Genomic DNA, 24043 nt, shown 5'->3' on the forward strand with positions numbered 1-24043 from the left:
GCACACATACACAACAACCTATCCAGTTTATTCTATACCAGGAAACTGTTAAGGAAGGATAAAAAACAAAGGGTGTGTGTGTGTGTGTGTGTGTGTGTGTTTGAAGAACCTGCTCTTGAGAAATGAATAGTGGACTCTAAGACCTGTCTGAACCTGAACTTCTTCAATTATGTTTCAGACAAGATGAGACAAATTCATATTGACATTAAGACAGTCATATTGTTATTACTCAATCATCCTGCATGAGAAACATAATTTCTAGTCTACTGAGAGCCTAACGCTTTGCAGTAAGGAGCTTACAATAAGCGTATTAAGCTGGGGAAGAAGCGTATTAAGCCGGTGTGTGGGAGGATGATGGGGGTGGAGAATCAGACTCCCCATTCCCCGTCCCAACATCAAAGGCCATGACCATGGAGAGCTCACTGCAACCTGGCCCTCCCCGCCAGCCCGCCCTGCACAGCAAAGGTCACCTACAAGCATGGCTAAAAGGGCAGCACTTCCCATCTCTTCTCACAGAAGGAGTGATCATTTTGCTCACAAATTCTGAGCAGTAAAGTCAGGATATTGCTGTTTCTCATTATGCTAAAGCTGACCTGCGATACTCTTTCTCCAAAAGTAAGGACGGGCTTCATCATTTCTAGAGATTAAAAGAAGAAAATACATCTTTACCAACCTGACAAGAACTCTATCAGGGATACTTTCAGAGTTCTGAGGAAGTCAGAAATCACAAAATCGACAACTTATTACCCAGTTATCTCAGGACTAAAATGAAAACTTCCCTCTCTCAAATATGGCTCCTTCACCTGCATCCTGACCCAACTTTCCCATATACAATGGTCAGTCAACAAACTTGATATTCCTGAAGATTTCTTTTTTAAAAATTTTCCTTTTATTTTTATTTTTTAAATAGAGAAGGGTCTTGCTATATTGACTGCCCAGGCTGTTCTGGAACTCGTAGGCTGAAGCTCTCTATCTGCCTCAGCCTCCCAAAGTGTTCGGACTCCAGGCCTGAGCCACTGCGCCAGCTGCATTCGGAAGATTTCTAATGAACTGCTCTAGCACACACGTGCACACACATCATCTCAGGACTGTCTTCAATTTGGCTTTGCTCTACTATAGAAACTAGACATTAAGAGACAGACAGGCCAGGTGCAGTGGCTCACACCTGTAATCCCAGCACTTTGGGAGGCTGAGGTGGGTGGATCACAAGGTCAGGAGATTGAGACCATCCTGGCCAACACGGTGAAATCCCATCTCTACTAAAAATACAAAAAATTAGCCAGGCGTGGTGGCACACGCCTGTAGTCCCAGCTACTCGGGAGGCTGAGGTGGGAGAATGGCGTGAACCCAGGAGGCGGAGCTTGCAGCGAGCAGAGATCGCGCCACTGCACTCCCGCCTCGGTGACAGAGCGAGACTCCGTCTCAAAAATAAAAAAAAAAAGACAGATAATTCATACTCCAGGAGTTCTCAAGCAAGGCTTTTAAATGATGAAAGATTAACTGAAGTATGGCTCACAGCAGTTGTTCAGTCCCCTCTTATTTATCATGAAAATTCCTCGTGGGCAGGGTCACAGTAAAATATAGGATCAAGTTCTAAGAAATTAATAGTTAAATTCAACACCACAGCTCTCTGGTCGTAGGCAATTTTTACATTTTGCCGCAAACACTAGTACATAGAAGCTGTCAGTTTTTCCCCAATTGAAATGATCTTATTTTGCTAATATCCTTATAATTGCAAAACACAAATATTTTAAATGAAGAGTGCTACAATCAAACTGTCATAATCTAGTTTAGCAGGCAAGGCGTACATAAATAATTCAACATTTTAAAGTCTACCCCAAAACCAATCATTTACAATGACTAATCCAGTTTAATGCAAAGAACTAGGTGAATTTACAGCTGATTTTGGATTTGAAGATGCACTGCTGGAATTACAATGTGAGAGAAGCCTGGTGAGGAGTCGTAGGTCTGTAGAGAACATAGGTTTTATATCTTTTGAATTCCAAGTAGTCAAGGAATGATCATCAATAAGAGAGGAACTGCAAGCGTTAAAAACACATTAGATCACAGAAGCCATCAATCAGGCAAAAACAAACAAACAAAAAACCAGTTCTTAAATTTTAAAATATGCTACGTAGCAGGGTGGTCTACAAATTTCTTTTCTTGTCTTTTTTTTTTTTTGAGACAGGGTCATGCTCTGGCACCCAGGCTGGAGTGCAGCGGCGCAATTACGGCTCAGTGCAGCCTCAACCTCCTAGGCTCAAGTGATCCTCCCACCTCAGTCTTCTGAGTAGCAGGGACTATAGGTGTGTGCCACCATGCCTAGCTAATTTTTGTATTTTTTGTAGAGATGGGGTTCTGCCATGTCGCCCAGACTGGTACAAATTTGAATCTTCACTTTAATTTCTAGATCTCAATGATGCCATCAGCCAAGAAACTTTCACATGTGGTGTAGCTTGACACAGATCAGTGTGGCATGTTATGTCTCCGTTAATTATGGCTAAGGCAAAAAAAAAAAAAAAAAGCCACAGGCTGAATGAAATCATTAAATTCTCTCTAGTATTTGCAGGAAGAGAAGAGCCATTCTACAGAGAAATCTGGTGCGCACGAAGCCACAACCTCTTTGTTTTGGCAAAGCAGCTTCTAGAAAAACCTCAAGGGGAAAGGGGACAGGGCAGAGGAGACCCCAGTGCAGTGGCCGTCTGTTTTTTAAAAGAGATAGGGAGTTACAATGTTGCCCAGGCTGGCTTTGAACTCCTGTGCGCAGGTGATTCTCTCACTTCAGCCTCCCCAAGTAGCTGCAACTACAGGTGCACATCACCACACCCAGCCCATTTCTTTCATCTTAATCTGACAGGTCGTTGTTTAAAATGTCCTGAAATCACCCCCAGGAGTATGTAAAAACAGTAAAAAGTAAAAATAGCAGCCGGGTGCCATGGCTCACGCCTGTAATCCCAGCACTTTGGAAGGCTGAGGCGGGTAGATCACAAGGTCAGGAGATCAAGACCAGCCTGGCCAACATGGTGAAACCCTGTCTCTACTAAAAATATAAAAATTAGTTGGGCATGGCGGCATGTGTCTATAATCCCAGCTACTCGGGAGGCTGAGGCAGGAGAATTGCTTGAACCAGGGAGTCAGAGGTTGCAGTGAGCCGAGATCACGCCACTGGACTCCAACCTGGGTGACAGAGCAAGACTCCGTCTCAAAAAAAAAAACAGTAAAAATAGCAAGGGGAAGAAAACTATTGCAGAATGCTACCTATTTAAGAAGGAATGATTATAGATACATACGTGTATTTCTTTGAATTTGAAAAAATGGGTCAGGCACGGTGGTTCATGCCTGCAATCCCAGCACTTTGAGAGGCCAAGGCAGGCAGATCACTTGAGGTCAGTAGTTCCAGACCAGCCTGGCCAACATGGTGAAACCCCATCTCTACTAAAAATACGAAAAAAAAAAAAAAAAAAAAAAAAGAGCCGGGCATGGAGGCATACACCTGTAATCCCAGCTGCTCGGAAGACTGAGGCAGGAGAATAATAGCTTGAACCCAGGAGGCAGGGCCTGCAGTGAGCCGACATCGTGCCACAACACTCCAGCCTGGGCAACAGAGCAAGACCCTGGCTCAAAAATATAAATACAAATAAAGGAATGATAAATTATAAAATTGTTTAAATAGTAACCCATGAGGAAGTAAAGGATTAGGGTGAATGAGATAGAAGAAAGAAGTTAGACTTCTGACCATTCTTTTGAGATTTGATTTTTTTTCATTTCACAGGTAGAGAAATTAGAAATATATTTTATTACAAAACAAAATTAACAACAAAAAAGGCACTCCCTAAAAATCTGAAGAAGATGAAACAAACGAACCTCTGTCCTGACTCCATGCAGAAAATTCAGAGTGGAAACGTTCCAAATGACTTTGAAATCCATCATGAGAGTCTCCAAGGACAAAAAAGAAATGTAAAAGTAAAAAAATAGCTATTTTCAGAAATCACTTTGTTGATGGTAATGTTACTTTTGAGACTCCTGGGGCATATTGTGAGATAAAGTTAATGAGTAATATGTTGGCTGAGGACTGGATTTTTTGGCATGGGATTTTTTTTCTTTTTTTAAGAGATAGGGTCTTCTGTGTTGCCCAGGCTGGCCTCAAACACCTGAGCTCAAGTGATCCCCCTGCCTCAGCCTCCTGAGTAGCTAGGATTACAGGCGTGCACCACCGCAGTCACAGGATTTTTGAATGGGAGATACAGATGGACAATTGATGAAATTAAGTAAAAACCCGCAGATGTGAAGCTGAATAAAGTATCAGCAAGTATATGCTGGATACAGTGGCTCACACCTGCAATCCCAGCACTTGGGGAGGTCGAGGCAGGAGGATCACTTGAGCCCAAGAGTTTGAGACCAGCTTGGGCAACATGGCAAAACTCCATCTTTACCCAAAAAAAAAAAATTAGCTGGGTGTGGTGGCAAGGAAGGAAGGGAGGGAGGGAGTAAGTGGAAGAGGGAAGGAGAGGGATGGGAAAGGAAGGGGAGGGGAGAGGAGGAAAGGAAAAGAAAGGAAAGGAATCAACAAGAACTTGCAACATATTTTATCTTAAAAATAGTAATTCCTAGCTCTGCTGAAAAAGCCTCTAAAAACAATGACTAACCTGGTACCATCCCTAGTGCCCAGATGAATACCTTTAAATACGACTTCCCAGCAAAATAAACCAGATCTCCTGGGAGAAATGGTTGATTCCAGATCTGAGAGAGGAAAAAATATGAGCCTAGAACAACCTGTGATACCAGAAAGCAAGGAAGCCACCAAAGACTACAGTGGATATGATAAAAAAGACTCACGAGCCAAGTTGAATAAATTCTCCACGGCCAAAGGTGGTTAACTGTGCCTCAGTAGAGATACTAAGTGTAATGAATTGAAAAATGTAGCCTCAACCCGGGAGGCAGAGCTTGCAGTGAGCTGAGATCCTGCCATTGCACTCCAGCCCAGGCGACAGAGCAAGACTCCGTCTCAAAAAAAAAAAAAAAGAAAAAGAAAAATATATTAAAAAATTGTAATACAGCGGGGCACAGTGGCTCACACCTGTAATCTCAGCACTTTGGGAGGCAGAAGCAGGAGGATCACTTGAGCCCAGGAGTTCGAGACCAGCATGGGCAACATAGTAAGACCATCTCTAATAAAAAGAAAAAAAAAAGTAATCCATGACTTCATAAGACGCTACAAAGGAAAACCAAACCACCCTCTTTGGTCACTTTTGGAAGATGCTAGGGAACCAGAAACTCATTGTTTTTATTTATTTTACTTTTTTACTTTTTGAGACGGAGTTTTGCTCTTGTTGCCCAGGCTGGAGTGCAGTGGCACAATCTCGGCTCACCGCAATCTCTGCCTCCTGGGTTCAAGTGATTCTCCCGCCTCAGCCTCCCGAGTAGCTGGGACTACAGGCTGCGCCACCAGGCCTGGCTAATTTTGTATTTTTAGTAGAGACAGGGTTTCTCCATGTTGGTCGGGCTGGTCTCGAACTCCCGACCTCAGGTGATCCACCCGCTTCGGCCTCCCAAAGCGCTGGGATTACAGGCATGAGCCACCGCGCCCAGCCAACTCATTATTTTTAAAACTGATAAAGCAAAAGAATGAAACTTTTTTTTTTTTTTTTTTTTGGAGATGTAGTCTCACCCAGGCGGAGTGCAGTGGTACGATCTTGGCTCACTGCAACCTCCACCTCCCGGGTTCAAGCGATTCTCCTGCCTCAGCCTCCCAAGTAGCTGGGACTACAGGCGTGTATCATCACACCCGACTAAATTTGTATTTTTAATAGAGATGGGGATTCACTATGTTGGCCAGGCTGGTCTCGAACTCCTGACCTCAGGCAATCCGCCCGCCTCGGCCTCCCAAAGTGCTGGGATTACAGGTGTGAGCCACTGTGCTCGGCCAAGAATCAAACATTTATCCGGCTTTACTAGATGAACTGTACTTCAAAGTTACTAATAACTAATAGGAGAAGTTTCCTTTCATAGAAGTACCTCAGCTAATAAATGAAGGGACGAATAGAATTGGAATATCATTATTTGCAACTCTAAATGAATTAATGGATCTAGGCAATGATCATCAATGACTGCTCACATCATGAAGATACAATCTAACATGTGCCTCCATACGATAGTATATACCACATACCACCTGCAAAGTATTCTTGCTCCCCCTCCCCAAGCAAAAAAAAAAAAAAAAAAAGAACAATCAACCCTGTATCTGATCAAGCTGCTGCTGCTTCTTTTTTTTTTCTGAGGCGGAGTCTCGCTCTGTCGCCCAGGCTGGAGTGCAGTGGCACGATCTCGGCTCACAGCAACCTCTGCCTACCGGGTTCAAGCGATTCTCCTGTCTCAGCCTCCCGAGTAGCTGGGATTACAGGCGCCCGCCACCATACCCGGCTAATTTTTTTCTATTTTTAGTGGAGACGGGGGTTTCACCATGTTGGCCAGGCTAGTCTCAAACTCCTAACCTCAGTTGATCCACCTGCCTCGGCCTCCCAAAGTGCTGCAATTACAGACATGAGCCACCTGCCCACCTCCTACTTTTTTTATTTTTAAGACAAAGTCTTGCTCTGTCACCCAGTCTGGAGTGCAGTGGTGCAATCATAGCTCACGGCAGACTCAAACTACTGGGGTCAAGTGATCTTCTCATCTCAGCCTCCCAAGTAGCTGGGACTACAGGCGCATACCACCACTCCTGGCTATTTTTTTTTTTCATAGAGACAGCGCTGCTGTACCTAAAAATATGCTTCTATCTGTATTTAAAGTTGAATTATGAACTTTAGACAGTTTCAGTTGCCTTAATTCTGTTCTATTCAGATATATTTTTAGAATTCTCCTTTTTTTTTTTTTTTTTTTTTTGAGACGGAGTCTCGCTCTGTTGCCCAGGCTGGAGTGCAGTGGCTCGATCTCGGCTCACTGCAAGCTCCGCCTCCCGGGCTCACGCCATTCTCCTGCCTCAGCCTCCCGAGTAGCTGGGACTACAGGTGCCCGCCACCATGCCATGCTAATTTTTTTGTATTTTTTTAGTAGAGACGGGGTTTCACTGTGTTAGCCAGGATGGTCTCGATCTCCTGACTTCGCGATCCGCCAGCCTTGGCCTCCTAAAGTGCTGGGATTACAGGCATGAGCCACCGCGCCCAGCCTAGATATATTTTTAGAATTTTTTTTTTAAATTGAAATATAGACACAGAAAAGCATATCTGTTATAAACGTTAAGTCTTAAGAACTTATTTACCAGGAACCTCAATTCCCTCTCATGCTCATTCGCCATTACCAATCCCTCTCTCAGTATCTCAATTTCTATCACCATGGGTTGTACCTGTTTGCAGTCTTCAGTATCTGACTTCTTTCATGTAAATTATTAAATAATAATAATTATTATTATTTTTGAGACAGAGTCTCGCTCTTGTCGCCCAGGCTGGAGTGCAGTGGTGTGATCTCGGCTCACTGCAACCTCCGCCTCCTGGGTTCAAGCAATTCTCCTGCCTCAGCCTCCCAACTAGCTGGGATTACAGGAATGTGCCACCATGCCCAGCTAATTTTTGTTACTTTTAGTAGAGACAGACAGAGTTTCACTATGTTGGCCAGGCTGGTCTCAAAATCCTGACCTCAGGTGACCCACCTGCCTCTGCCTCCCAAAATGCTAGGATTACATGTGGGAGCTGCTGCACCCAGCCTTTTCGTGTAAATCATGTGTATGGGATTCATTCATATTGTTGTGAAGGCAGGTTCATTCACTGGAACAGAATTACTGTTTAGTTTCCATCTTCTGAATATACTACAACTTATTTACCCTTTCTACTATTTAGAGACATTTCAGTGGCTTCTAGTTTAGGGCTATTATGAATAATGTTGCTGTGAACATTCTTGTACAATGTTTGTGATACGTGTGAATACACATTTCTTTTGGATATAAACTTAGGAGTGGAATTGCTGGGTCACAGGGTATGAGCAAGCTCAGCTCTCATAAATCTTCCTAAAGATATGTTCTCCTGAATGTTACCAGTTGACACCCAGCTGCGTGAGAGGATCGGCAACTGCTCTGCATCCTTGCCAACGCTGGATGGTCTATCCAGTATGCCATTATGCTTTTCATTTGCAGTTCTCTAATAACTAATGAGATTTAACATCCTTTTTGGTATCTTTTGACTCAAAAATAAATAAATAAATAAAATGCCTGTGAATTGGGGAGTCTGCAATCTGCATTTTGGGGAATAGATGGTTTAAAATTAAATGTTTAAAAATAACCTTATCATTTGCCATAATTTGTAGAAATAACAACGGAGCAAGAGAAATAACAACAAGGATATAATAACAATAATAACAAGGAGAAATAACAACAAGCTATCTTCTCAGAAGCTCAATGTGACTCAATATTTTTTTTTTTTCTTTTGAGACTGAGTCTTGCTCTGTCGCCCAGGCTGGAGTGCAGTGGCACGATCCTGGCTCACTGCACACTCTGTCTCCCGGGTTCACGCCATTCTCCTGCCTCAGCCTCTGGGGTAGCTGGGACTATAGGCGCGCACCACCATGTCCGGCTATTTTTTTGTATTTTTAGTAGAGACGGAGGGGAGGTTTCACCGTGTTAGCCAGGATGGTCTCGATCTCCTGACCTCGTGATCCGCCTGCCTTGGCCTCCCAAAGTGCTGGGATTACAGGGGTGAGCCACCACGCCCAGCTTAAATGTGACTCAATATTAAATTAGTTTGCATTTTAGGCTGGGTGCAATGGCTCATGCCTGTAATCCCAGCACTGTGGGAGGCCGAGGAAGGTGGATCACTTGAGCCCAGGAGTTCAAGACCAACCTGGGCAACCTAGGGAGACTCTGTCTCTATAAAATAATACAAAAATTAGCCAGGCATGGTGGCACATGCCTGTAGGCGCAGCTACTAGGGAAGCTGACAGGGGAGGATCACACGAGCCTGGGAGGTCGAAGCTGCAGTGAGCCGTGAGCGCGCCAATACATTCCAGCCTTGGCAACAGTGAGACCCAGTCTCAAAATAAAAAAAAAAAAAATTAAGCTTGGTGGAATTATTTATATCCGACGCTCAAGGTCATCGCCAAGGTCTGAGTTTTCACAAAAAAAAACTTGCAACTTCCGGCATAAATGGGTTAATGGTCAGAGGAGGAATCTCCAGGCAGAGGATTAGAGAGCTGTAGCTCAACATGACTGGAGTATCAAATACAGGGGCAGGTGGGAAGAAATGGTGGGAAATGACAACACAATATATTTTACTGAGCATTAGTACATACCAGGCACTAAGTTAAGTACACTTAATCCTCAAAACAACCCTATGTGGTAGATACTATTATTATTCCCCATTTTACAGATGAGGAAACTGAAGTTTAGCGAAGTTAAGTAGCCTGTTCTATGTAAAGCCAGACAGGGACCAGCTCACAAAAGGCCTTTTCCACATCTATGCAAGAAGGTTTTGGTGTTATCCACAGTACCTCAGTTAAACAAAACACCAGTGTAAAGTATGCCACAAGGAAGTTTATGCAGAGTACAGATAACTGAAAGAGATCAATGCAGTTAAGTCCAGAGGAAGGGAGAGATGTCCAGGTTCTATGGGCTGAATGCTTATGGGAGCTCTATGCAAGTAAGTTGGAACTGGGCTGGGTTGCAGTGGAGGACGTCAGAGGGAAGGATCAGAACGGGGTATGAGCAAAGGCTGTACAAAGTCAGCTCTGACTTCGGCACCATGGGAAGGCTGTGGAGACAGTACAGTCAGGACAACTGGGACTGATTAGGATGGAAAGTCAGGACAGATCTGGGAGGCCCAAGGAGCCAAACGAGGAGCTGTACTTCCTCCCACTTGTGGTAGGTGGCCACTCAGGAGTGGGTGAGCAGGATGCTGACCGCAGGATGAATCCAAGTCACTCGCAGATGAGAAACTGCTAGGATGGTCCATAAGCAAGATGTGAGGCCAACATGAGCAGGTTCTGGCCAGGCCAGGAACAACATAGGGCCGTGGCGGGCAGAGTGTCAGAGTGACATTAGGTGCTCAGGCTGTGAAATCAGACTCATCTGGGTTCTAACCTGACTTTTTGGAGCCTCCAGTAGACGTACTTCACTCGATTGCTGTCAGGTGGAAATAAAATGAGACTATAATGTATGTGAAGTATTCAAACAACAACAAATATTATATCCAGTGCTTCAAATCTACTAAATCTACTGGATCCTGCACACAATGTTGCTCTTTAATGCAAGTCCTACACCGTTCCTTTCAACATTCAACCAACACTGGGAACGCCACCCACCGACCTACGAGTCAGACGCTGGCGACTCCTCCTCCATAAAGCGGTCTTTGACTAGCCCCAGCCTGAGCCATTTCCTTTTCTCAACTCCTGGCCACTCCTGCCCCTACCACTCAGCACTTACTCATATGCAAATCTGCTGCAGATCGGCATCAATAGCTCCACGTGTTTTTCTTTCCTATAAAACTCATCATTGTGAGTAACAGAAAACCATGTCTGATTTGTTTATCATCACAATGGAGACCACACTTAAGAAGAAAAGTAACTAAGAAGAGGGTCCTAAGCTTTGGTTTTGCTCAAGAGCTCAGCCCCTGGCCATCTTGTAGCATAATGCACAGCCTGGTACAGTACTGGTTTTCAAACTATTTTTATTCAAACTTCTTTTTATTTTGAGACCCAGTCTCACTCTGTCACCCAGGCTGGTGGGCAATGGCATGACCTCGGCTCACTGTAACCTCCGCCCACTGTAACCTCCGCCTTGCAGGTTCAAGTGATTCTCCTGCCTCAGTCTCCCCAGTAGCTGGGATTACAGGTGTGCACCACCACGCCCAGCTAACTTTTGTATTTTTAGTAGAGATGGGGTTTCATCATGTTGGCCAGGCTGGTCTCAAACTCCTGACTTCAGGTGATCACCACCTTGGCCTCCCAAAGTGCTGGGATCACAGGCATCAGCCACCACGGCCAGCCCAAACCATTTCTTAACAGCAGGACATTTTCAACAAATAAATCCACACATAACAATGATAAAAGCAGATGAGCTCTTTAAAATGAGAGGGAGGTCTCAAGTACCAGCCTGATGTCTGCCCCACCCTGGGGCACCTACCTGGCATCCCTCAGCTATGTGGACAAGACTGAAAACCTAAGGAGAAGGGAGCTGGGCACTGTCAGGATACCCAGCTCCAACACGCACAAAGTTGCCTAATTAATTTGACACCTCTCCTCCATCTGCTCTCCAAAAAGCCCTCTAGTTCTTACTCCCTAGACAGCCACGTCCCAGGCTTAAAGGTAATGTCTTCAATGCAGGGGATCCTTTTTAAGCCCAGAGTTCCTGAGCAGTGCTCACACCAAGAGTGAACAACTCACTAGGGCTACACTTTCCCCTTTTTCTCCTAAGAAACGTCAAACTTCCTTCAAGCAAACCAAAACAAAGCTAAAATAATGCTTTCGGCAATTAGCGGAGAGCTGGAACAAAGAGGTAAGTGGCTTGTTAGAATTCTGCAGAGAACAGTTTGTAGAACATGCTTCCTTATATTCATCATTAGCTGAAATTATGGAACAAAATTCTATCAACATTAGGACCTGTCTTTTTGTTGCTAAAAGAAATCCAGACAACAGGAATGGGCTGAGTGTGGGCACTTGAATCACCAGTGAATTAGAATTTTTCAGCATTCAGCACCAACAGAAACGAGTCAGTAGGCCTGAGATAAGTGAAAACAGAAGTTGCCATAGTAACTTGCACATTTACCCTAAAATGGCGGGAGTGGGGGTGGGGAAATAGGTCAATGTTTCTGCTTAACTAGCTCTATTCCTTGTCTAAAGCAGCATCCTCCTCCTTCCTCACCCCCAACAGGAGCAAGAGGGGGAAAGTCAGATGGGGTTTTCAAAAAACGAGGGTGGGGAGAGAGGTCTAGGAAGAGGGAAGAGAACCAAGAGGATGGCTAAATAAAAACCTCGTGAGTACCCTGGGACGACCCCCTGGGGAAAGCAGTTGCCGATCAAGGGCAGCAGTGCTAAGAAACTGTTGCTGGGTTACTACAAATCAGGAATTGCCGTTTTTTCCTGTAGCGGCTGAAGTGCGTCTAACGGAACACTTGGGAGTGCATTATTAGCAGCTTGGGGCCGGGGTAGTGGTGGGGAGGGAGGTAGACTCTGGCAGGGGGGAATCTGGGGCCCTCAGCATTCTCTGATGGTTGAGAACTATGAACGGGGCTGAAGGATGCCTCAAAACAGAGGAGAGGAGGGGAGGGAAGCTTAGGGGGTTCCTTTGCAAAATAAGCTGGTTTTGTTAACACAGACGCAGTGCCCTTTCCTACGTGGACCTGACAAGGCTACTCATGCAGGAGGGCCCGGAGGACTCGGTCTCGGAGCTGGTGTGGAGTGCCAGGGTGCTTATCTGCTCTTCCACCTGCAGCGCCGACACATGTGGGAGGCGGGTGAAGCAGAAAGCACTTGAAAACAGGTGCAGTTCCGCTTTGCCGCAGCTGTTAGTGTCTCCACGGGGATAACTCAGAGCATTACTAATGATTTTAACCATGTGGTGTGAGGGCCCTGATATTCTAGAAAACGACAGAAAGGATAATTCTTCGGGGTGGTGAGGGGTGTCAAAAAAGGAGAAGCATCTTTTTAACCAGAGACTATTTCAAACACAAAACAAACCTCTAGATAACTTACTGCACTGTCCAGGAGTCTACCCTTCATGGAAGGGCCATTCAAATGGCACTGGGGAGTGTACTTGAACCCAGCAGCACTTCTAGCTGCAGAGTAGAAGGACAGGCTCAATCTCGGATTTAAGCTCCTGTTTTCAGAAACATGGTAGTATCAGCAAATTGTTCCCTTGTGCTACATGTCTCTACTCCTCTACCCTACAAGAGCAGGAAAAGAGACTCAGACACACAGCAACATGTAAGATGACGTTAGAGACCAAGAGCAGCCATGAGCTTGGAAGAACAGCACCCAGAACAAGCCCACTGTAGGCGCTGAGGGAGCAAAGCAGCAGGTGTCAGGTCCCCGCACATACTAAGAAAGGAAGAGCACCTGCTGGGCAGTGTGTGCAGACACTTCAGCTGGGAATCTCCAGGCAACAAGAAGCCAACCACACCTGGGAGGGAACTGTGAGAAGCAACAGATGCTATTCTGTCACTGCCTCTCAGCATTGCCCGGAAAATCATTCAGTCTGGCCAGCTCAGAGGTGGTTTTCCTTTACCTATAGCAGCACTGAGGACAAAGAGACATCTGTGAACAAACCTTTTTTTTTTTTTTTTTTTTTTTTTTTCTGAGACAGGCTCTCACTCTGTTGCCCCAGGCTGAAGTGCAGAAAGTGCAGTGACACGATCAGGGCTCACTGCAGCCTCTACCTGCCAGGCTCAAGTGATCCTCCCACCTCAGCCTCCCCAGCAGCTGGGACTACAGGCACGCACCATCAAAATACAAAAATTTTTGTATTTTTTGTAGAGACGGGGTTTCACCATGTTGCCTAGGCTGGTTTCGAACTCCTGAGATCAAGTGATCCGCCCGCCTCGGCCTCCCAAAGTGTTGAGATCACAGGTGTGAGCCACCAGGCCTGGACACAAATCATTTCTTTAAACTTTTTATTCCAGAAAATGTTCTAGCATACACAAAATAGAAAGGAATAATGATCTATCACCCAGCTTCAAAAATGGTTAAGATTCTAGTGCTCATCTGAAAGCCAAGACAGAACCCTTCATTAAAATGATCCCCAAGTGTTGCACATCAAAAGCCTGCAATCCAAAAAGTCAACTTCTACGTTCTCCAGGAGCCCCAAGAGGCAGCTATTCTAGGAAAGCGGCAGTGGTAAGGAAAAGAAAGAGACCTCATTTTCAATTCTTGAGGAATGTCCACCAGCGTAATTATATCTGCAAAATGTTTCTACAGGTTATGTTACCTGAATTTTGTTTTTTAAAAAAATTTTTATTTATTTCATTTTTAATATTTTTGAGACAGAGTCTTGCTCTGTGGCCCAGGCTGGAGTGCAGTGGCACAATCTCAGCTCACTGCAACCTCTGTCTCCTGGGTTCAAGCAATTCTCGTGCCTCAGCCTCCCGAGTAGCTGGGATTACAGGAGTGCCACCACGCCCAGCTAATTTTTGCATTTTTAGCAGAGACACAGTTTCACCATGTTGGCCAGGCAGGTCTCAAACTCCTGGCCTCAAGTTATCCGCCCAGCTCGGCTTCCCAAAGTGCTGGGATTACAGGCATAAGCCACCATGCCCGGCCAAATTTTTAATTCCTAAAAGATACATTTCTGTCGGCTGAGCAAAAATCACTGTGTTGTACAGACTCACAGAGGAAGGCTCCACGGTCTCCAGGACCAGCCTTCTAGGACTGTGTCTTGGTTACAACCCCTTTCCATTCTGACATAAGCATTTGGGACAAACTTCAGTTAAACAGGACACTACCAATTCAGTTCACTTATGACGGACCGAAACCCACCATGTGTTGGCAGGTGGTGAAGCGGAGCAAGGTCTGTACTTACTGGTACTGTGACATCATCATAAAAACTCCAAGCTAAGGCCCATCTCATTGTCCGACCTTGACAGAATTCAGTGTACGTTACTTTGGGAACCTGAAACCAACAAAGACAGCATCTCATCAAACTGCAATCATTCTACCAATATGTTTCTGGCTGCTGCGTCATGCCATATTATGTTGATCCTTCTTTTTAATCAGTTAACAAACAATATTATCAAACAACAGTTATAGATAGTTGCCTAATAATGAATGAATAAATCATCTCTCAACAAAGTTATATTTTTTCCTCCCATAAAACATAAGAGAATTTACAGATATGACTTGAAGGTTCAAATATATGAAACACTGAAAACACAGCTCTTTAGAGAATTATTTGTAATATGACTCAAGTGAGTTTTTTTGTTTTTTTGAGACAGAGTCTTGCTCTGTCGCCCAGGCTGGAGTGCAGTGTGCGGTCTTGGCTCACTGCAACCTCCACCTCCCAGATTCAAGCAATTCTCCTGCCTCAGCCTCCCGAGTGGCTGGGATTACAGGCGCACGCCACCACGCCCAGCTAATTTTTGTATTTTTAGTAGAGATGGGGTTTCACCATCGCTGGTCTCAAACTCATGACCTCAGGCGATCCGCCCACCTCGGCCTCCCAAAGTGCTGAGATTACAGGTGTGAGCCACCACACCCAGCCTCAAGTGATTTTTTGTTTTCTTTTTTAGAAAGAAAGTCAACCAAAGTCTGGGCTAGACACAGGCAGGTAATCTGTTTTATCAATCAGATTTTAGGAAAGGTAAAGGAACTAGTTTGTAGCTCTCACAATTTACCCAAGAAATGGTACTGTGAGGAAAAGAGGAGGAATAGGACGTCAGAGAGAAACCAGAGACCAGAAACTCTGCTCCTCCCACTGACTTGCATCTGACCCTTTTGCTGAGAAGTCATCTGACTCACACCAAAAACCAGAAACTGGGAGGAAAGTGGAAGTGGCGGTGGGAATATTTATTTTATTTAAAAGAAAATTTTTTTGGGAGACAGGGTCTCGCTCTGTCGCCCAGACTGTAGTGCAGTGGCGTGATCTTAGCTTGCTGCAACTTCAACTTTCCGGGCTCAGTGGATCCTCCCACCTCAGCCTCCTGGGTAGTGGGGACTACAGGCACGCACCATCACGCTTGGCTAACTTTTTGTATTTTTTTGTTGAGATGAGATTTCTCTGTGTTGCCCAGGCTGGTCTTGAATTCCTGGGTTCAAGCAATCTGCCCGCCTCAGCCTCCCAAAGTGCTGTGATTACAGACACGAGCCACTTTGCCCGGCCTGGGAGTACTTACTTGCGACCTGCCTTCTGAAACAGGAGCACGGGGCTCTGCTCTTGTGGAATGTCATCCTAGTGGGAAGCACAGGGGACCGAGACTGTGTGCTGGTGCTGTTCCCCCAGAGCTAACTGCATGGCCCACAACAAGCCCTTAAACCTATGTAGCTTGAGTTTCTGGATCTATAAAGGAGTGAGTTGAACTTGTCTTGGAGGCATGGTAAAAAATAAAAATTAAAAAAATATTAAAAATAAAAAGGAGTTCGATGTGAGGTCAGTGGTAGATACCAGGTTTTTTGATTTCTGGCTTCTCTCTGACATTCTACTCACCCTGTTTTTCTCCACCTTTCTCTATAATTGTCAAAAAAGGCCTTGTTTTAATAATCTATAAAAAATATATTTTAGCTCTAAAAATATAGAACTTAGAAAACAAAACAAAAAACATATTTAGAGTTTTAGAGTATAAAGAAAATTCTATACTCAAAACTACCATCAGAGTACACACAGGTCAGGTGCATGGGTCACGCCTGTAATCCCAGCACTTTGGGAGGCCTAGGTGGAAGGATCACTTGAGGCCAGTAGTTTGAGACCAGCCTGGGCAATACAGCAAGACCCTATCTTTATAAAAAATAAGGATTACTTGAGTACAGGAGTTTGAACTAGTCTGGGCAACACAGAGAGACCTTGTTTCTACTAAAAATTTAAAAATTAGCTGGGCATGGTGGTGTGTGCCAACAGTCCCAGCTACTTGGGAGGCTGAAGTAGGAGGATTGCTTAAGCCTAGAAGTTTGAGGTTGCAGCAAACTATGATTGTGCAACCACACTACAGTCTGGTTGACAGAGCAAGACACCATCTTTTTTTTTTTGAGACGGAGTCTCGCTGTGTCACCAGGCTGGAGTGCAGTGGCACGATCTCAGCTCACTGCAACCTCTGCCTCCCAGGTTCAAGAGATTCTCCTGCCTCAGCCTCCCCAGTAGCTGGGACTACAGGTGCGTGCCACCATGCCCGGCTAATTTTTGCATTTTTAGTAGAGATGAGGTTTCACCATGTTGCCCAGGATGGTCTCGATCTCTTGACCTCATGATCCGCCCACATCAGCCTGCCAAAGTGCTGGGATTACAGGCGTGAGCCACTGTGCCCAGCCCGACCCCATTTCTCAAAAAAAAAAAAAAAAAAAAAGTAGATATATGGAAAAAACCTCAAGATGGACTAAAGACTTGAATATAAGACCTGAAAGTACAAAAAATACTAGAAGACTTGGTCCCAAAGGAAAAGAAATCATTAGGTGGGGTGCAATGGTGCACACCTGTAATCCCAGCAGTTTGGGAGGCTGAGGTGAGAGGACTGCTTGAGCCCAGGAGTCTGAGACCAGCCTGGGCAACACGGCAAGACCCCATCACTACTAAAGAAAAACAAAATTAGCTAGGCATGGTGCCATCTGCCTATAGTCCCAGCTACTCAGGAGGCTGAGGTAGGAGGATGGGTTGAGCCCAGGAGTTCAAGGTTACAGTGAGTCATGATCCCACCACTGTACTCCAGCCTGGGAACAGAGCTAGACTTGATCTAAAAAAAAAAAAAAAAAAAAAAAAAAAAGAAGAAGAAAGAAGAAAGAAGAAGAAGAAAGAAGAAGAAGAAGAAGAAGAAGAAGAAGAAGAAGAAGGGAAAAGAAAGAAAAGATATCTGGACTTGAATAAACTTAAGTATCCATCAACAAAGGATTGGATTTTAAAAATGCAGCATACATACACAATGGAATACTATTCAGCCATAAAAAAGAATGAAATTGTGTCTTCAGCAACATGGACAGAACTGGAGGCCATTATCTTAAGTGAAACAACTGAGACAAATACCACGTGTTCTTACTTCTAAGTAGGAGTTAAATAATGTGTACACATGGAAGCAAAGTATGGAATGATGGGCAAAGGGAGACTTGTGGTTGGGGAGTGGGAGACCGGGGTGACGGGAGGTTGCTTGGTGGGTAGGACATGCACAACGACATGAATTGTTCCAGTGACAGTTACACTGAAGGCCCTGACTTCACCACAATGCAATATATCAATGTAGCAAAACTGTACTTGTGCCCCATGGATACAAAGAAAAGTAGCTACACGAGAACAGTAATGAGGAAGCCTCACCCCTTGTATGCGAAGCTCCTCCTTCAGAGGCGCCAGGCTGCATTTCTTTCCCAGCATGCAGCTATACCATCTAGGAAAAAAAAATCAGACAAGTAAATACGGTTTATGTGGTTAAAATTTTAAACTAAGCATTATTCAAGTGAATAAGATGAGAACAGTAACAAACAAATACTGAGTAAGGTCACAAGTGAAAAATATCAGGAATTACGTACAATGTATTTCGACAAAGACCAAATCTAATGATGGAAAACAAGCCCAAGGCAATTAAAAAATAAATAAATAAATAAATGTACTTAGCCTCTCCAATGCTTCAGGGCTATGTATTAAATATTTGGAAAAAGGGTAATGAAGTCTCATCTGTCATGCTTACAACAAAGGCCGTTTATCTCTAGGACAGAAATTAGAAAATAAAAAACAACAAAAACATAATACTAAGAGAACTTAAAATTAGATCCAGCATGAACCTGTATTGTGAGATGTCCTCATCTGCAAGTAATTTAAGGATAGATAATGCATTTGAGTTTCAACAGATCATGAAATCAATTTGCTCTAGAGTAAAAACAAATCCAGAAGAAGGAATGTGGAGAAGTTGGACTGAACTGATTGAAAGGTACAGGGATAGAATATATTGCTTCTGATTATTCTAAAAAGTTTGTAAAGGACCTCTGCTTCAGCCCATGAAAGATTAGTTACTATGGGAATTGCCCTTCCACTATAAACAACCAGGAAACTGGACAAAACATATAAAATAGCTGTTTTTCAGACATTGGATAACTGGCAGTGCAGACCTACAGTCCCAGAAACAAATGAGGTGAGCCTGCATTTGCTAGAGCTTTCCTAGAAGGAAATTCCCAGACTGCAGTACAGGGAAAAGAAATTCAAACACAGTCCAACGTCTTGCTGAGTTGATGAGACACAGATCAAAGTTCAGAGATGCTGATGGAGTTACGATTTGTAAAGCAAATTAACAAGAGCAAGTGAAACCCAAGTAAGAAGAAGAAAGGAAAAAAAAAAAAGATTAGAGCAGAAACTGAGGAAAGAGAAAACAGGAAAACAATGGAGAAGAATAATGAAACCAAGAGCTGGTTCTATGAAAACAAATTTTCTTGAAGTCAAGAAAAAAAGAAGACGGAACTCTCAGTATCAGAACCGAAAGAGGGGACGTCCCACAGACCCTATAGGTATTAAGAGGGGACGTCCCGCAGGTCCTACAGGTATTAAAGGGTGTGAAGAGGTATAGAACAACTTTTTGCCAATAAATGTCACAACTTAGATGAAACAAATTGCTTCAAAAACACAAACTACCCAAGATTACTCAGGAAGAAATAGATAACTTGAATAGTTCTTTTTTTTTTGAGATAGTCTTGTTCTGTTGCCCAGGCTGGAGTGCAGTGGTACCATCTGGGGTCACCGCCACCTCCGCCTTCCGGGTTGAGGTAATTCTCCCGCCTCAACCTCGCAAGTAGCTGGGATTATATGTGTGTGCCACCACGCCCAACTAATTTTTTTGTTTTTGAGACAGAGTACCACTCTGTCGCCCAGGCTGGAGTGCAGTGGTGTGATCTCCACTCACTGCAACCTCCACTTCCGGGCTCAAGCGATTTTCCCACCTCAGCCTCCTGAGTAGTTGGGATTACAAGCGTGCGCCACCACACCTGGCTAATTTTCTTTTGTATTTTTAGTAGAGACAGGGTTTCACCATGTTGGCCAGGCTAGTCTCAAACTCCCGCCTCGGCCTCTCTAAGTGCTGGAATTACAAGCATGAGCCACCATGCGCGACAGAGAAATAGATAACTTGAATAGTTCTCTATCAATTAAAGAAATTGAATTTGTATTAAAAACTTTCCAGACCCAAGTCACTTCACTAGTGAATTCTACTAAACATTTAAGGAAGAAATAATATTAATTATATGCAAACTCTTCCAAAAAATATTAAAGAGGGAACACTTCCCCAACTCATCTTATAAGGCCAGTATTACATCAACAAATCATATCATTTCTTTTTCTTTTTTTTTTTTCTTTTTTTTTTGAGACAGAGTCTCACTCTGTCACCCAGGCTGGAGTGCAGTAGCACCATCTCGGCTCGCTGCAAGCTCCACCTCCTGGGTTCAGGCCATTATCCTGCCTCAGCCTCCCGAGTAGCTGGGACTACAGGCGCCCACCACCACGCCCGGCTATTTTTTTTTTTTTTTTTAGTAGAAACGGGGTTTCACCATGTTAGCCAGGATGGTCTCGATCTCCTGACCTCGTGATCCGTCCACCTCGGCCTCCCAAAGTGCTGGGATTACAGGGGTGAGCCACCGCACCTGGCCTTATTTCTTATAATGATAAGAAAGGTATACCAGGTATCCTTCATGAACATAAGATATAAAAATCCTTAACAAGGGAGGGTGGGCTGGGAAAAGGGAAGATGTTGGTGGGAGGGCACAAAGTTTCAGACAGCAGGAATAAGTTTCAGTTTTTAGCATAGCATGGTGACTATAGTTAATAATGACATATTACATATTTCAAAATTGCTAAAAGATTAGACTTAAAATGTTCTCACCACACAAAAAATTGGGTGAGGAATATGTTAGTTAGTTTGATTGAATCATTTAACAATAAATACATACAACCATGAGTCACATAAGGACATCTCAGTCAGTAACAGATGGCACTTACAACAGGGGGTCCCATAAGATTAAAATGGAGTTGAGGCCGGGCACGGCGGCTCACACTTTGGGAGGCTAAGGCGGCAGATCACTTGAGGCCAAGAGTTCGAGACTAGCTTGGCCAACATGGTGAAACCCTGTCTCTGCTAAAAATACAAAAATTAGCCAGATGTGGTGGTGGGCATCTGTAATCCCAGCTACTCAGGAGGCTGACGCAGGAAAATAGCTTGAACCCCAGAGGTAGAGGTTGCAGTGAGCAGAGATCACACCACTGCACTCCAGCCTGGGCTACAGAGTGAGACTCTGTCTCAAAATAAAATAAAGTAAAATAAAATAAAATAAAATGAAGTTGAAAAATTCCTATTGCCTAGTGATATCGTAGCTGTTGCAACATCATAGCACAATTTTAAAAAGTAAAGTGTAGCTTAAGTGTACGGTGTTTATAAAGTCTACAATACTATACAGTGATGTTCTAGGCCTTCATATTCGCTCGCCACTCTCTCACTGACTCACACAGAGCAGCTGCTAGTCCTGCAAGCTCCACTCATGGTAAGTGCCCTACACAGGTGGACCATTTTTTTTTTTTTTTTTGAGATGGAGTTTCGCTCTGTCGCCCAGGCTGCAGTGCAGTGGCGTGATCTTGTCTCACTGCAAACTCTGCCTCCTGGGTTCAAGCAATTCCCCTGCCTCAGCCTCCCGAGTAGCTGGGACTACAGGCACCCCCTCCACCACTCCCAGCTAATTTTTGTATTTTTAGTAGTGACGGGGTTTCACCATGTTGGCCAGGCTGGTCTTGAACTCCTGACCTCAGGTGTTCCACCCACTTAGGCCTCTCAAAGTGCTGGAATTAGAGGTGCATGCCACCACGCTAGGCTAATTTTTTGTATTTTTAGTAGAGACAGGGTTTCACCATGTTAGCCACAATGGTCTCCATCTCCTAACCTCGTGATCCACCCACCTTGGCCTCCCAAAGTGCTGGGATTACAGGTGTGAGCCGCCGTGCTCAGCCCATTTTTATCTTTAATTTTTACTGTCCCTTTTCTATGTTTGATATGTTTACATACACAAAACTTACCATTGTGCTAAAACTGCCCATGGTATTCAATACCATGCTGTACATGCTGTACAGGTTTGTAGCCTAGGAAACACAGGCTATTATTACATTATAGGCCTAGGTGTGTAGTAGGCTATATCATCTATAGCATTCACACAATAACAAAAAAATCACCTAATGATGCATTTCTCAGATTTCCCCCCTCATTAAGCAACACATGACTGTATATTAAAACATCGCCTTGTACCCCCCCAAAAATACAACTATTATTTGTCAACTAAAAATAAAATGCATATAAAGGTCAGGGATTTATATGCGTGGTGGCTCACGCCTGTAATCCCAGCACTTTGGGAGGCTGAGGTGGGTGGATCACTTGAGGTCAGGAGTTTGAGACCAGCCTGGCCAATATGGCAAAACCCCGCCTCTACTGAAAATACAAAAATTAGACAGGTGTGGTGGCACACACCTGTAATCCTAGCTACTCAGGAGGCTGAGACAGGAGAATTGCTTGAACCCGAGAGGCAGAGGTCACAGTGAGCTGAGATGGTGCCACTCCACTCCAGCCTGGGCAACAGAGTAAGACTCTATCTTAAAAAAAAAAAAAATTAATTAATTTAAAAAATAATAAAATAAAAGATATATAAAAAAGGTTTTAGAATCCTTAATAAAATACTAGTAAATTTAATCCAGCAATATATAAAAAGAATAATACATTATAACCAAGGGGCATTTACTACAAGAAGGCAAGGCTGGTTCAATATTCAAAAATCAATATCTATAAGTCACTGTATTAATGGACTAAAAAGGACAAACCACATTATCACCTCAATAGACATAGAAAAAGCATTTGGAAAAAGTCAATGCTTTTTCATGACAAAACTCATCATTCATGATTAAAAACTCTAAACAGACTAGAAATAGAAGAAAACTTCCTCAACCTAATAAAGTGAATCTAAGAAACAAACAAAACCCCCAAACCAAAAAACTCTGTAACAGCCAACATCATCATGGTCAAAGTATAATAAAACTGCCTTAAGATTGGGAATGATGCAAGATGGCCACTCTTCACCACTTCTATTCAAAATTGTGCTGGAGATCCTAGTCAGTACAGTAAGGCAAGAAAAAGAAATAAAATGCATACAAACTGAAATGAAAGAAGTAAAACTGCCTTTACTTCTGCCTTTACATCACAGAAGACATGGTCTTCTATGCAGAAAATTCCATGAAATCTAGGAAAAACCTATTAGAACTAATAAGTGAGTTCAGCAAGGCCACAGAATGAAAGGTCAACACAAAATCAATTGTTGGGCCAGGTGCAGTGGCTCACACCTGTAATCTCGGCACTTTGGGAGGCCAAGGCGGGCGGATCACAAGGTCAAGAGATCAAGAGCATCCTGGCCAACATGGTGAAACCCCGTCTCTACTAAAAATACAAAAATTAGCTGGGTGTGGTGGTGCACGCCTGTAGTCCCAGCTACTTGGGAGGCTGAGGCATGAGAATCGCTTGAACCTGGGAGGCAGAGGTTGCAGTGAGCCGAGACTGCGCCACTGCACTCCAGCCTGGCGACAGAGCAAGACTCCGTCTCAAAAAAAAAAAGTAAAATACTAATAAAATAAATCAACTGTATTTTCTTATAGTAGCAATACATAACTAGAAATTAAAAATTTAAAATGCCATTTATGGTAGCATGAAAATACATAAAATACTTAGGAATAAAGTTCGTATAATGTGTGTAAAGGTGAAAGATATTGAAGACCTAAATAAATGAACAGCTAAACCAGGTTGGAATGCAAGACTCATTATTGTTAAGGTATCAATTCTTTCCAACTTGACCTATAAATTCAACACAATCCCAACCATACATTTTCATGAAAATTGATAAACTGATGCTAAAATTTATATGGAAATGCAAAAGATTTCAAGTAGCTAAAACAAATTTTTTTCCATAAAGACAGGGTATGACTATGTTGCACAGGCTGGTCTCAAACTCCTGGATGCAAGCAATCTTCCTGCCTCAGCCTCCCAACGTGCTGGGATTACAGGTGTGAGCCACCATGTCTGGCTTAAAACAATTTTGAAAACAAAAAACAAAAAACAAAAACAAAGATAGAGGATTTACACTGCCGGATTTCAAGACTTCTACAAAGCTATGATAATTCAGACCATATGGTACTGGCATAAGATAGACACAGATTAACAGAATGGAACAGAGTCCAGAAATAACTCATACGGTCAGCTGATTTTAAACAAAGGCCACTAAAGGTTTGGTCTTTTTAAAAGAGATTTATAAAAATGGAAAGGCAACTATAGACTGGGAGGAAATACTTGCAAAACACATTTGACAATGGACTGTATTCAGAATCTATAAAGAACTACCAATCAGTAAGATTAATGAACCAATAAAAAGGAGATACAGG

The 24043-nt window shown here is 43.6% G+C and overlaps 1 protein-coding gene across 2 annotated transcripts in view; it reads right to left on the minus strand.

Moving 5' to 3' along the window:
* The window catches only part of METTL16 (methyltransferase 16, RNA N6-adenosine), a 94635-nt gene that overhangs the window by 7109 nt on the left and 63483 nt on the right, over window positions 1–24043 (minus strand). For both annotated transcript variants that reach the window (XM_003816864.7, XM_034941261.3), the window contains 2 exons: window positions 17921–17990; window positions 14495–14584 (listed from right to left, as the gene is read on the minus strand). In XM_003816864.7, coding sequence (XP_003816912.1) covers window positions 14495–14584; window positions 17921–17990 — 160 coding nt within the window. The remainder of the gene's footprint in view (window positions 1–14494; window positions 14585–17920; window positions 17991–24043) is intronic.

The sequence above is a fragment of the Pan paniscus genome, chromosome 19 (assembly GCF_029289425.2).
Source record: "Pan paniscus chromosome 19, NHGRI_mPanPan1-v2.0_pri, whole genome shotgun sequence".
NCBI lineage: Eukaryota > Metazoa > Chordata > Mammalia > Primates > Hominidae > Pan > Pan paniscus.